At 42.4% G+C, this 15,681-nt stretch overlaps 1 protein-coding gene across 3 annotated transcripts in view; it reads left to right on the top strand.

The window, feature by feature from the left end:
- LOC135489224 (fibroblast growth factor receptor-like 1) overlaps positions 1–15,681 on the top strand; it is a 65,343-nt gene that overhangs the window by 15,877 nt on the left and 33,785 nt on the right. Inside the window, exons 1-2 of one of the 3 annotated variants that reach the window (XM_064774474.1) lie at positions 1,506–2,117; positions 6,989–7,097. In XM_064774474.1, the coding sequence (XP_064630544.1) occupies positions 7,001–7,097 (97 nt within the window). In that variant the 5' untranslated portion in view covers positions 1,506–2,117; positions 6,989–7,000. Of the gene's footprint in view, positions 1–1,505; positions 2,118–2,204; positions 2,474–6,988; positions 7,098–15,681 lie in introns of those variants that run through there. The other 2 variants (XM_064774475.1, XM_064774473.1) reach the window with 2 other exon arrangements.

The raw sequence follows: 15,681 nt of genomic DNA, 5'->3' as shown, positions 1-15,681 counted from the left end.
CACACTTTGACAGGCGCTGCCATAAATCTGTTGACTAACATGACGTGTGGGACGCCCTTTATCGCCACATGAGATAGGCCTCTAGAGTGAAATGATATATGGCTTTGGTCACATGACTTGAGGCGGTTTTTGACAGGAATGAGACTGAAGTTGAGATTGTTCCTGGCCGATTTGACAGTAAAATATGACTAACAGCCACATGAAGATGTTGGAAGACCATGATGGGAAAGTGAACTGTACTCATTCGAAGTCAGTAGTGAAGAGGTTAGGAGAAGGTCACTGTGAAGTGAATCGTCGATGTGTTTTCCTGTCGAGTTCAAGACATGCAGGAAAATCCGGTCATTCCGTCAAGAACTAGGGAACACCCTAAACACCCTAGTTGTGTTCCGGGGTGATCGGGTGCAAACAATCACGTCTTCATCAGCCTCAGAGTAGCCTGCTTCCATTTTGATAATGACAAGCTTTAGTCTGGCCATCACAAACATCGGACAAGGGTTAATATATACATGAAGAAAGTCTTTGGGCTGGTGCGAACGACGAGACGGACGATATGATACGCTGATATCAGATTTTTGTTCAGACGACAGAGTCGGGTTAATTCAGTGTAAACGCCAAATTGTAAGACCCAGTCGTGTTGAGGAAGATGAAACGCCGCAAAGAAGTGAACCGGGAGAAATAAGGAGGTTTCCCGCCAAAATCCAAATGTGACTGGGACGATCGGCGCTGAAGTCGCACATGTCGTAGTTTCTCTTGAACGCCGCGCTAAACAATATTTTGGTTAACTTGCAGCTAAACTATTAAAGTGCTGCCACAAGTTAAATCTTTCCTAACCCGAAGCGTTTTCTTTGCTGAAGAAAATTTTCCGTACTGATCATTATTTGTGGGCTTTTCTGACGGTCGGGACATATCATCACAGCGTGAAGGTGCAAATTGTTCAAATTTTACTCTTAATTCACTTTACTCTCCAACTTGTGGGAGAGAAAAATACATTTTCTGGTGGTGCAGGTCGCGGCCACTTTCATGGCTGGCAGCCCGCTGTCTCTGGCGATACACATTATAATTTCGCCCCTTGACGTTTTGCATGCAGACTGACGGAGCTACCACGGCGGATGATATCATTAGTCGCTGCTCTATTGATTGGAAACTCTCGTCATCAATTAAACCCATGAGAACAATTGAAGCTGGAATGAGAAGCTCCACCCCCAGAAGATGAGAGAGTGAGTGGCCGCCCCACCGGAGGAGACAGTCCCACGAGCGCATCCAGGCAACCCGCGCGCACGGACACGAGGAGCGCGGATATTGTTCATCAGTTCCTCTCCCTTTTTATTTTGAGATTATTCGCGCGCACATCTGTTTATAATGTTTACAAGTTAGTCTGAGATATTTTGATGGTTTTATCACTGGCATATGTCACTCAAGACGGCAGTTTCGCTAAACCCGGGTGTGTATTTGTGTATTTATAAATAATTTGCTTGCTATCTCCGCATAACGTGTGTTATCAGTTTGTTCCAAAACTGTCACCGGCGACCTTTTACCCTACTTGGTGTCCGTTCAGTTAGAAAATCTCGTCTGCTCAGGATTCAACATTTCTATTTTTCTCAAGACTTGGGGCATTTCGTGTCGTTTGGCATTATCTTGGACCTACCCAGTCTTTATCTTGCAGTGTATTGAAAAGAGATTGTCCTCCCGGCAATTGTGCGCCGGGAATTTGCATGAAAATGCTCTCCTTTTTCACTTGAGGCGACTGGCAAGAACACAAAAGGCCGAGATGAGAGACCAAACTTTGGCAGTTTTCTTTGACATTTCTGCCGCAGCTCGCAAAGTGCACGCATTTGAATAAATCACCTCGGAATAACACTTTTTGGATTGTAACTTGTGGAAATCCGCTGCCCCCTGCCAAGCAGCAATAGCAGGCCAAGAACAGTCCGAACGCAACTCCAGCAGTGTGGATTACACTTTACTGGCCTCGCCGTAAACATCTCTTAGTTGATTCATTTCCGCACGGCGCTCGCTCCATGCAGTCGCGTCTCAAACTGCTCTCAGTGGATTCTAATACTGGCGGACTTTTCTTTAGGATGTAGTCATCTCGGATGGATTTATACGTTTGTTTGTGACTGGTAGGTGTTTGAATGAGTGTATTTCCTACTTTCTTCTCTATCTGGGTCGATGGGCCGTTCTCCGCTGCCTTTTGACAGTGAGCAATGGCCTGCCTGACGCTAATGATAAATGCGTATTTTTGGAAGGGTCATAATTCATCTCTCTTCCACGTGCGCTGTGTATTGAGGTATGCCGTAGTAGTTTACTATACAAACCCGAGGACTACGAGGTGTAGTGTAAAGGGATAGAAGGACGTTATTCAGGACCAAAATCGGTGCTGTTTCTCAAATTTTGCCAAGGAGTTGCCATGGTTTGGAAAGCGGATGGAATATGGCGTTTGATGTCCACCCAGCGCTGAGATCAAAGGACGGAGACGGTATTTCTTTAATGGTTTTGTCACTATTTCATAACTTCTGGTCATCTAATTGTGGATAGGTATTGTTCATAATGATATAACTGAGCGGATCAGACCATCTAGGCCGTGTTTTGGGATGCCAGTCCATCTGAAAACGTGGAGAGATAGTTGTGAAGTTTAATGGTAATCTTTCCCGCGTCCGGACCCAAAGCCGGCTAGCTACGATCGTCTGCTGCATGCTCATATAGTTTGCCTTTGTTTCCTGTGATGAGAGAGCAATATGGGTTTTAATAACCAATAATCCCACCGATTTTTATGAATTAGTTTGTATTATGGTGAGTGTCCCATGGTTGGGGGTCTGTCTCGATACCAAATGCTGTGAGAGAACCTATAGGGTTGAAGGCCAAGCGTACCTAGGTATACTTTTACAGGTGACACCTGGGCAAACTATCAGATTCAGATTGAGATTCATGCTCTTCATGTTGACTGTTGATGTAGGCTAGGCCTATGAATGACAAACTACATGTACTGCATATGGTTCACACGACCATGTTGAGGTTTGACCAGCAAAAGTAGTCCTGTGATTCATGTTTGTTCAGTGTGATTTTGAACATGTGGCAATTTTCTCTAAATGCTCAATTTGCCAATTACTGAGACATGTGTGAGGAGAAGTGGCAATATAGGCCTAGCTGTCAAGTACATGTATCAACAAGCAAGGTATATTCCATGGATGCCAGCATCTTGGTTGTGACTTTGTCCTTATTTGAGCTGAATCCTAGCATCCTGGTTGTGACTTTGTCCTTATTTGAGCTGAATCCTAGCATCCTGGTTGTGACTTTGTCCTTATTTGAGCTGAATCCCTGCATGGATCTGGTTGTGACTTTGTCCTTATTTGAGCTGAATCCCTGCATGGATCTGGTTGTGACTTTGTCCTTATTTGAGCTGAATCCCTGCATGGATCTGGTTGTGACTTTGTATGGTCCTTGCAGCTGGGTTAATATTAGGCTGAAGGAAGTCTAGGGGGTACATTTTCACAGTCCAAAAGGGTACTTGTGGTGTGTCAAGTAAATTGCATGTTTTGGGTGTTGACTGTCAAACAGCCATGTGCCTTAAAGGGTTAACAGTATATTTGCGTTTTTCTACCTCAACTGTGAAATACATGATTTGCTTACCCATGTTTGTTGTCTGTTTGTCCATGCATTATGAGTTATATTAGCCAAGTTGGGAAAGGCAGGCCGCCTGCTACAATGCATATACTTTCAGACAAGTTTGCCTACTTCCCTCGGCTACACATGTAAATTTACACACCGCACTCTTGTGTGTTTAGCTCAACTGTTATTTGGAGTTCCAGGTATGTTGGCCGCATAGAAATCCCTTTGGCTGAAATGGCCAAACTTTTCTTATGGCCATTGGACGAGGCCACGTTTTCCAAAAGCCCGGGTTCTATGATTACAGTGAGAAGGAGACTGTGATGTCAAGGACCCAAAACTGACATTAAGGTAACATCACATCGGCACAAATCATGGGCAGTTCTTCATAATTGGAGCTTGTAGCGTTGAGAAGGGCAAACATGTCTTCGGATGTCACAACTGTCCTCTGTCCTGTATTCAAGGTCCCCTCCACAGCAGAGCATGGGTATGCAGCTGTACAGGGATTAGAGAATGTCCACAGACTGCTTGCGTTTGAGTCTCTTTAGAAATGGCCACAATGACCGAAGTTTAGGACAAGCTTTCCCTGTGAGTGTCGTTGCCCCCTACTGGGCTATAGTTGTTACGATTGTGTCGGTGATGTTTTTTTCCAATAGAGGAACTTGGAAATGGTTGCTACTGAGCAATTCAGAATCTGGCGACGATTTGTTCTTTTTTGCTACGCCTGCGTTGTGAATCGTCCTCGCCGAGGCACAATCTGATTCCCGTTTAATGCGCAGCATGAGGTATTGTGGTGATTTTTACAGTTTGAAATACAACACCTTATATTGGAGTGAACAGTGTGTCGTTTTCACAGCGGGACCAAATGAACAATCAAAAAGGATAAATGCAGACTTGAAGTATAATGTGCGCATTCTCGTCATCATCGTGATTGCGACCTGAGTTAGGCAGATTTACATTCAATGTATGTTGTACACCAATATATTGCCAATGAGATAGGCATTTTTACAGAAGGCGTATCACGTGGTTGGGAGTTGAGATAGGCAGATATTTAACTTTCTCCAAATACAGAGTTAGGCAGTGTGAGCATGATGATTGGTTGATTTAAGTAGCATTGACAAGCAGTATTGAAGGAGATAGGCATACATAAAATTCACCTCATACCATCCAAACTGTTGAAGGACAAGCCTGTTATTGACTGAGTGTTCTGTTAACTATGTCACACTCTCAATAATAAACACTGAGACACTTTTTCCACTATGAAATATTTACATAAGCTCTTTTCAGAAAACATTGTTGGGGCTGGATGAGCCTGTGGGTGCTTGAGAGGTCTTGTGTGCTCTCCCAATGTTGTTGCTCTAGAAAACACTTCTATCTGTGGTCTCCCAATTCATGCACATTTTAACATCTGGTGATGAATCAAAAATTGAAAACAATGATTGAACCAAATTGATCAAGAATACAATTCCATGAGCATTATTGAGATAGAAAAATATTCTGAAGAAATAGGCCTGTGATGAGTGATATGATGATTCCCATGGAGAGGACAGGCTTTCAATGGAATGTTTGAGAATGAAATTATGTAATGAAGTAATATGTAGTGATATGAGAAATATTAGGAAGTTGTATTTTGACATCTCTTAAAACCTTTATAGAATTCAAACAGTTCAGCTGATATTTTAAGAGTTCACAGGAGTTTCCAGTTAGTAAAACCAATTTTGTAGTGTATTTTACTTTAACCGACATGACAATTCTGTTATTAGTTCATTGGTTCGTGTACATCTCGACAATAACATTAGCAACTTGTATCCCCGAATTCATAATAACAAATTGAAATGTATAATTGTTAATTGGAAAAACTAATGAACCCTACGGGTTATTAAGATGGACCATACGGGTTATGAAGATAAAAAGTTTAAATTAAAATTGTTATGAGGTACACGTTACTTAAGGGATGGCTTTTTGGAAGTGAGGTCGCCACCTCCCAGTGGTCCAGCGGGCCAACACCCTGATGTCCAACCAATAGGAATCGAGGTGGCTGATCACATGTTATCCAATTAGTCTGCCTTTATTAGCGTGGCCCTCCGGCCGAATCCTCAGAGACGACCTCCAACGTGAACCTGTAACAACCTGAACCTGTAACAACCTGTAACAGACGTACAACAAAGTTCTGAAAGAGATACACCTGACTTCTTGTCCTTTCACTTGATCCTGCCCTCACAAGAGCTAGTTCCCTAGGAGCCCATAGCAGAAGGAAGGGACTCCGCAACAATGACGTTTTCCATGAATCACTTAGGCCTATGAAACTAGAGGAGTTTAAAGACCCTTGATGAATTGTGATGATCTAATTAAAACATAAACAAGACAACTATTTGTATTACAATATATATTTTCAAAAATGTTGCTGACAGTTTGATGACCAAACTAAAACATTCCTTTGAAGCCAGATGTTGTTTTTGGCCACAGAAGTAGGCAATGTCCTAAGAGCGGCCCTGGGGGTGTTTTGATGGCAGTGTTGGTGAGTAGGTTCACACCCTTAGCCTCCAGGGTGTGGGATATAGGTCCTCAACAATTACCAGGTGCTATATCCACAATATCCTCCTTTGTTTCCAATGTTAAGGGTTCATTAGGGGGTGGGGTGAATGGGACACTTTCCTATATGGCTTACCTTAAGTGCTCCTTTGTCCCAGGTGTTTTTAGTAGGCCTTTTAACCACAAAGTAATCATGGTCGTTTGTGAGAAGTTTCCTTGAAGGAGACAAAGGTGGCTTTTGCCCGAGGGGGACCTGGGCTTCAGGCCTACTTAGCCTCACATCTGCTGCTCAAAGGACAGGCCAAAAGGCCTTCTCAATTGGTCACTAAAGTCATTTTGTTCTGGATAAAGCGGAGTGTTGGGGAAATTAGCCTCAGTGGTCATTTTAGGCTGGTCGTGGATACATTGACGATTAGGTTTCTAGTTTCAGAATTGGATTTGGATTTTTCAGTGACTGTGGAATTTTGGATTTATTCATATTTTCTTCACAATTACTATTTCATTAGGTTGGTCTTCATCTGTTCATTGAAACCTGTTATGTGATTTTCGAAATCAACGGACTTACCTAATTGTATATGAAATATGAAGGTCATTCTTATCATCAGATTACTGGAAAGTCAGAATTGAAATTGGAAAGAAAAAAATTCAACTCCAAAATTTTGAAAAAATATTTCAGATTTTCTTTTTGAAAGAAATTATCAAAAATCAAAATTTCAAAATTTAATTTCAACATCTATGAGAAGGGTAAATTTCATAGAATAATAACATAAAATTTACTTTGGGTAAACATACATTTCTGATATTGGATCAAGATGTGATCAAATTGAACTAATCGGCCCTTTTTCTCTACTTTCAGTGTTACGTCAGAATGAAGTGTGACAGTCTAGGCCGGCAGCTACAGGGCCTATGGCTCAGTCTTCTCCTAATGGTGTGCTACTACAGTCCTGACTTATGCTGGGCATATTGTAAGTACACTTTACCGTTCATCTCAAAGTTTTATCATCAATTTTATTATCACTTTGGTTTGACCTACTAGATGTAGAATATCAAATATCCACCAAATATCTAGGCAGTGAGCACAATGGCCCCTGGCCGTTTCATTTTAATGGAAGTTGTCATATTGTTTCCGATCAGACCAGTTGGGGTTTAAAGAGAAATACAAAATGTACAATTTCTACTCTAAGATATAGACAAGGTATTCTTGGCATCACTCATTAGTTTAGCCATCAGACCAGTCAAAATGACCCAAATATAAGGTTACAGTTCGGTCATTAATTCAAACTGTAAAAAGGTATACCAGTCATCGTTTGGTAAGGCAGTCGGCCGACCTCGTCTTAGAAACTCCTCAAAATCTTCAAAATGCATGTGTGCATACACAATGATGGCCCCTTGGAACGAGGTTGAAGTGCGACTACACACCCAGTCAAAGTTTTTTATGCCATAATAAGGTTAGATTTTTTGCACTGCTACCAGAAATCTGTCACTCAAACATCTCAAAAAGGACGATTTATTTTACGTTTTTTCCTGGATACAATACCATCGACTTGCTCCATCTGCTACCCCCGGCAACTGGTGGATACTTTGCGCCAAGTAAAGATGGCTGTTTTTGACAAAAAGAGGCGAGATGTGTGGAAAAAGAAAACTGTTTGAGTGCTTCACTAAGGCCTGCGGCCATCAGCCACAGGAGTTATTGAGCAAAAACAAACTGTTAGGTGAGATTACCCATAATTCATAGTATGTTCCAAGGCAATAAATTATCACACCTGATCTACTTGTAAATGGAAGATAAATCTTGTGTTGTAGTACCAGTCCATAAAACATCAATTTGTACATTATTAAGTTGTCGGCAACATGCCCCATAAATAGCCATGAATGCCTAATAAAATTTATTGTTATGATCAGAAGTGTGCCCAGAATTGGCCATAAATCTCATTCATACAAACTGGAAGACTTCGTACATAAATCTTTGATAAATTGTGCAAAAACCAGGGACACTAGACTGAAACAAGCCAGTGGTGTTTTGTATATGAAGTATGTTGGTTTTATGTCTTCATGGTTCAGACGGAAGTAAACATAAATCTATCTGAAACATTATGAGAACAGCCACATAAATTTAAACGCCTCATAGAAAATCTCACACATTACATAAATCATACAAAAACCAACAGTTTATTTAAGCTTTCACAGCAGTGCATGTTTGGCATGCATCCATGCACAGATGGTGTCACCCTAACTTGGTCGATGAGCAACTCACTCAGAGTACACACAGCCTCTATGATGGTATAAGATTCAAATGTGACTTGGAAACCAAGAGCGAAAATTTACTGCATTTTTGACAAAAACAACGCTGCCATTTCTGCTTGGAAGATTTAATGCGAGTTTCACTGACGACAATGGTGCGTGGAGAGTGCTACAGCCAATGGGCGGTCTGGAATGTTTATGGACAAGTTTTTGTGCGTAACACCAAAACATTACAACCCCAGGCGGCCATTCTTACGTTGTTCTTTCCGTGGACGAGTTCCTTGTTGCTGAAGTGATCCTTCCATAATAGTCCAGGTGGTCTTTTCAAGTCAGCTGCAAGTTTTGTGTGACAGCATGTTGCTTGATTGCCTTTTGATGTTACTGCTCTTGGGTAAGACACTTTATGCCCTCTTTTTATCTCATCATCATATCGCTTTGTGAATGATATGCTGTCTGCTTGATGGTCGTGTCTTCTTCTTCAGGATGATGCTGTATCTAGACTGCTTCTCTCTCTTGTCCTCTCCTTGCAGCAGACACTTGGCCATCTTGTTTGCCTGTCTTGATAGGGAAACTGAAGCAGTTGTGTTTATTTGCAGGTGCAGTCATAGCCCAGTTAAAGGTATCTCACATTAATGGGACTATTGAAAGGAATCACACAAAACAGATAATAGGGAGAAATTGTTACACCATCTTAAGATATTGCGCTGGAGCTGAATGGGTTAATATTTCACCATGTCTCTGAATCTCGATGCAAATCACATTTGTAAATGCAACAGCCTGATTGGCTATTATTCATGCAGCAACATCAACCACGCACGACTTGCATTTATGCCATGATTTCATCTCGAATCGTGAGCGACAGAAAATGACTTGACATTTGATCTCGTGCCAACCTTATCATCATCTTTCTGGCTCAGCAATGTTGGACATTGGTTTTGGAGATGGGAACGTTGTCTCTCTTATTAGGTCTTACTGCAGTGCCTTGCTCAAAGCCGCAAGAAGACAATCATCAATCTTTTGCCTCCGATTTCGCGATATGTTCAATATGAACCCCAAAAAGCCTGACAGCATTGGCCAAATGCAACTTTTGTTTCCATGCATCACTTTCAAACACACAGATATCAGAACCGTCACATCTCTGATGAAATCTCCTGGATGAATACAGTTACTGTTCACTGACAGTACATGGCACAGCTTGTACACCTACAAACCACTCACCTACCAACACCAGGTAACTTTCAAACAGTACATTCTTCTTGTCGATATCTTGAAACGTAATCGTGATGACATTAGTTGGCTTTTTGGTCTACAACATAACAGCAATGTTGAGAAGTTTTTATCAGTTAGATAACGCGGGACGTTCACCAGCCTCACTCTGAGTACTTGACGGCAAGCAGGCATGGAGTCTCCGATGGCTGATGAGGGGATGGCGTGTTGCTACTCGGTTGATGAGTCAGAGTGTTGGAGGAAGATGGAGAGTGAAGATGGTGGGACTGGGGCTGGTGGATGTTTCCAAGGGTGATGGCTAAAAAGGTGATGTGACTAGGCCACTGGCTATGGCGTATGTTGAGGACAGGTCCTCTTGGTTGGCATGACTTTCCTCTTCAGCTCCCACGACCTAGAGCCATTCCCATGGCGGCCTCTCGTTGATGATTTAATCACATTTCTATCGCTATTCGCCGATGTTTCCACTACGTTGGTTCTCGGGTGATTTTGAGGAGACCTCCAGGCATCACGGTCAAACCTCCACGACTCAATGCAACTTCTCTCAGCATCCTAATCACACAGCAGATAAGAGAGGTGAAAATGCAAAAATAAACGTGTGTCAGAAACTGAGTCTTTGAAGCGCGATGCTTGTCCCATTGTTAGTCTTGTTTGCTTGGGGGGTTTGCTGAGATTTAGCCAAACTGGATATGCAGCACCGATAACACCCACTGACTTGTATTCAGTTATTTATAGCTGGCAGGTCAGCGCGGAGATGGGATGTGTAATCTCGGCTCTCGAGATGTGTCCCCAAGGCTGGTGAGGTGCCCGATCCCAATTATGCCGACATGGCTTGGATTCTCAATAAAGCGCAAGGCTATTCACTCATTCACATCCACCTTCAGGGTGCAACAATGAATACCCTTCTCGAGCCTCGATGACCTCTCTGGGCGTTCATTTCAGGAACGGTTGACCAAGATCTGCCATCGGCCAATTCGTGGATATGCGCAGATATCATCAAAGTTAACATGAACGTATGGGTAGATTCTTTGTCCACCTCAAGTTGGCTCAGATGAATCATCTTTGCTATGACTGCCTCTTCCACAGATAGCTCAAGCAGTGTTCAATGAAACAGACTCGTTTTTGAATAACTGGATTCACGCTGCTGTGGTGTTTATGAAAATGACTTCTGTCGGCGTATACAAATGGTGACACATCAATCACAATCCAATTTTCCCGTCTAAGTATCGATTATATACATGATGGTCTCCATACGCGGGAGATCCCGCAACTTGATTGGATCTGCAGGATCAAGAAGGTTGACTTGGTCCTCATGCCAATACCGATCTCCTCAAAGGTTGCCTGTCGTTTCATCCTAACCTTGCCAAAAGATAGACCCGAGTGTGCAGTCGTACCTATATTTCTGGTGCGATGATATGGATGAGAGAGACAATGTCATCCTAGTCAGACCTGGATGTATTTGACCTTTCTGTACTTGCTATCATTCAATGTAACACCAAGTAGACTTTAGTTGTGATGATAATCAGTTTGTCCTAACTTTGCCAAATAACCTGTTGATTCGTGTTCATCGATTGAAGGAATCCTGCTCACCTTGGCCAACTTTGTTGGAAAAAAGCCATTGATGTTCACCACTCACCAACATAGCTTCTCCGATCCTCAAGTCACTTTGATAACGCCATTCAAGTCCGGAAAGGATCACAGGGAATCCCCTTCAGCTCATAATTGCCGTGAAAAGAGGAATGCTATCATGATTTCTGTTAAGAAATTGATTGCGGCAAAGTTGTCATGCTACAGATGAAAAAAAATTTCAAGTCCAAATATTTTTTTCACTTGTTTTTTTTCTGCTCAAAATGAAGAAACATCATCAGTCCCAAAAATTTTTTTTCTTTGAAAATTTTTCTCAGAATTTTGAACTTGTGAAAAATTCAAATCTGAAGGATGAAAAAATTTGATTTGGAAAAGCTTTCTTGGCGGTTTTCCTGTTTGCCACTCCAGTTTAATGATGTTTGTCTTTATAATACGGCCCACGGCCCAAAGTTATTTAGGAAAATCAATTATCACAATTTTCTGTCATTTTTCAACTTAATGGCCCCGGTGGCCCCATCGGTTAATTAACAACCATAATGAGATGTCCTAAATTACCCAAAACTTTATGAAACCAAACTGCATGATTAGCACCCATCTGCTAATTTTCTCATGAATCGGGGGCTAATCACCAGCTAATCATTGGAAAATATCACACACTTTCAAATTTTCCATCACCAATTGAGCTCCCTTGAAAACTAGCCTGCTAATTATGATCATGATTATGCTCATTAAGCAACCCCTGCGTTTCAATTAGAGGGACAAATGCAGCAGTTGCATGACTCTTATGTAACCTCTCTGTAACGTTTCTCTGACCTTTTGGTGATCAGTCATTAGTGGTCAGTCAACTTGCGGTAGACAGCATGCTTACCCAGGCAGCCCATCAACTGGACATTGCACACTGCAGACTGAATGAATGAGTGACACAAATATGTCGAGCCTGGACGGAGCCAAGAAAGAACAACTTTACATTCTAACCCTCACACTCCCAATTTGTTGATGAGACATTGAGCTCTTCATCCCCCTGGTGGATAATTCATTTGTTTGATGGAAATCAAAACAGGTCTCAACGCGGAGCCTGGGACTCCAATCCAGTCAACATAAGAAATACAGCTCAAGAACAACCTCACATTTCCCAACAATCCTGATGAAACGATGGACCGATGTCACTCCAACATGTCTCTTGAGATGGGCCGCACCTGATCCAGACGGCACAAAATGGCGGTGAATGTTACCCAAGATGGTCATAAAACTAACATAAGCCCAAATCAATGCCAATCGCGTTGATTATTAGCTGATGAATGAAGGTATTTCTGTTTCTCTGTGATGGGGGTTTGGTAGAGTCTGACAATATCCGTCTCAATTTTCAGTAGCCAACTCAAAAAGAACCCAACAGACACGACGTCTGTCCCAGTCAAAGCGATACGATTTATTCTGACTCATAATGCGCGCTTGCCTTCCGTGTTTGAGTTCGCCACTTCCAGTTAGCGCTGTGACCAATGTCGTGACCTTGACACAATAATGGTGATAGTTTAGGTTATATTTCAGCCCTAAGAATTCGCCAACAATACCGAAGCACTGTCGACAAATGAAGCCCAAGACAATGACGAGAGTGCGCAGTTATTCCTTCTATTTTCTCATCAAAGCGCACTGGTGTTTGTGAAATGTCTGGTAGCCATTTCTCGGTCAATTCATAGCGCGTCTTTGTCCGTTTCAAAGCCTATTCTTAGCACAGCAAACTCAAGGAAAATACGAGTCTTTGTTCAATGATCTGATTGACAGCTACGCGATCTCAATTCAGCGTGAATCGCTGTTTCTTCTAATGCAGTTCACGCTGTATAACCTCTGCCATTATAATGGAAATTCACGCTTTTCCTCCCCTGCATATTCCCCGTTTCATTCATCCAACCGCTGGCAGTTTTTAATCAATTTTTGATTCAACCCTGCATGGCAGTTTCTTGGGCAGTGTTTTCTGAAGTCCCAACACTGAAGTGAAACAGTATAGTTACCAAGCCAACACTCTCCAGGATGGAATCAACTATCCCTGACTCTGCTTTGGAGCCTTTCAAATCAAAGCCAGGATCCCAAGAGATTTTGGTTCTGTCGAACAGAAATGTTGACTGTGATTTATGTTTTCAGAAAATCCAAGGTGACTTGAAACCTTCACCTCCCCTGGGCTCTCCAATCTGTCAAGTGAAGACACCATGTCAGATTTTTGAAAACTTTTCAATTTTTATGAAAAATGTGTTTGGTTGAGATTATTGAAAACCAAGGCATTGTTTCACTTTATCCAACATCTGGTTGTGTGTCAACAATTGGCCGGGGAAGCTTGATAGTCGTAATTATGAGGCATCATGGCTAACCCAACCCACCAGACTCCCTTCCACCGCACTGCACAAATCTCTGCCTGTAATTTATTCTTTCCCGGCTGAAAAGATGGATTACGGAGCATTGTCAGAAACTTCCGTAGCAACCTCCGGTTTGTAAAAAACTTTGATTCTTGGGTAAAGTTTCATTTCCATGTTTCAAGGTAATATACTATTAAAGGTCACCAAAGCCATTTTTTCATGAATAGCTCATCATCATTAAGGTCGAGTTTCAGGAAATTTCAATCTCATAAGTTTGGATTTGAGGAAGTGAAATGGGACACTTTCATTTTGATGATTCAGTTTGCAATCTTTGACGTGTTTTTTTGCAATAAAGGGATTATTAACTAATTATTATCAACGGCGATTCTTGGTCGTCATAGCGGGGTGGTCGCCGACCGAGGTTCCACTGTAGTTTTAAATGCTCTCTTGTTGTGAGTGGTTCTTTCTCTCCAGGCAGGCGACTAGCTGAGGAGAGTAAAGCATGTCATGAGCAGAACTAATGCGTGCATATCCTCCTGTAATCTCTCTAGGCCTAATCGCTCATACCCAACTTAAGACTTAGACCAGTGCCCTGGGATTTCGCCACTTTGAACTCAGGCCGAGTTATTCTTTCAGACGAGGATTACCGCACAAATAGTGTCAGGTTCAATTAGCCAGACAACCTGCTTAAAATGCACCGCTGAGCTGAATAAGCATGTGTGGTGGTGCTATGGGGGTCGGTGGACACTTGAACACCGCCCGAGTACCTGTGATTGCGGTGAACATGATTTGGCGGCGTGGTGACAATGGCTGACGATGCTTTAGTAGTCTTCATATGTTTTACCACTCTTCACTGCATTGTAGAGTGGTTTCAATGACAGTCAAGCACATGTTTTGTCGGCTAAATGAACACTTTAGACAAAGTCACAATGATGCTTCATTTGTGTTTTTGCATTGATCTGAACGCTGCTTGTGGTCTCAATAACCTTTGAGCTCAAGACGGTTGTGTTTAACTGATGTTCTTCTTGATATGGTATGACTCTGTGGGGACCTTTGAGCATCTTGCACAGTGTCCAAGCTGACTGATCTGCTTGGAATGCTGGCCAACAACCTTAATGAACTCAGTACTCAGTTGTCCTTTGTGTTGTCTCCCATGGCTTCTCAGGTTGCATCAGGCTCTGCCATCAGCATCTCCTTGTATGTTATGGCTTCATAACCCATGCATCTCAAATAGTGATACTATCTTTATCAACTAGTGGTTAACCAATCCTTTCCACCTCGCGCACGTGCTCACCCTGTGTCGCAAGGAAAAAACCTGAAGGCATTTCTCAAGACAGAGTTGGCGGAATGTCATTCCATGAAAAGACGATGACATAACAGCAAACATGGACTGCTATTTTCACATTGTGCCGTGAGGGTCGGAAGGTCCTCGGTACCAGATCAAACACCAAGATCAAATGAGTTAGAAATGCCTCCCTGGCTTCCGTTGATGGTTTACGTGCGCTAGCTGGGAAGCCAACAATGGCATGCACTGTCAGGAGCCTGTTTTTAGATCAGAGTTTTTTCCGCTGGTGTTTTTGTATCAGTTTAAAGAGGAAATGATATGCAGCATCAGGAGTGCCCCTTGAATGTGCTACTTAATCTAACTGATCATGCCAAGGTTGGGGGCATTGAGAATCCTATGGCTGATAGTGCTGTGACCAGTAGATTTTCCATGTTGAATAACTTTGATTTATGGTATCAGGAAAAAAGCTTTAATGATGTGTTGTTTGCGCTGATCTAAGAAGAAGGAAACATTGTTCCATATCCTGATTTCTTAAAGGCTTCAAAGGATGCATCCAATGAGGCAAGGTTTCAGCTGGAACTCTAGGCAGAGATGAGCAGAGATAATTCAGGCTGTCGGCAACAACGTTCCTTGCCAGATAGCTCAAGCTGCAACATGTTTCCTCAAAAAACGTCTGCTGAGTTGATGTACGTCTGTTCCCGTTGGATGTTGGCTGTCAGGAGGTTGTCATTGGCCCAGATGGGAGGCAGGTACCATACACCTGGAGGAGGTGTACATACTGAGGATACTGGAAAGTCTAGAGAAGCCCACAACTTACAAAGTTCACTGCAGTTGTGCGTACTAATGTAACGTCAGGGGAGACCTGAA

This window comes from Lineus longissimus, chromosome 6 (genome assembly GCF_910592395.1).
Source record: "Lineus longissimus chromosome 6, tnLinLong1.2, whole genome shotgun sequence".
Taxonomy (NCBI): Eukaryota; Metazoa; Nemertea; class Pilidiophora; order Heteronemertea; family Lineidae; genus Lineus; species Lineus longissimus.
The sequence above is the reverse complement of the archived record's forward strand: the minus strand, read 5'-3'. Positions and strand labels throughout refer to the sequence as shown.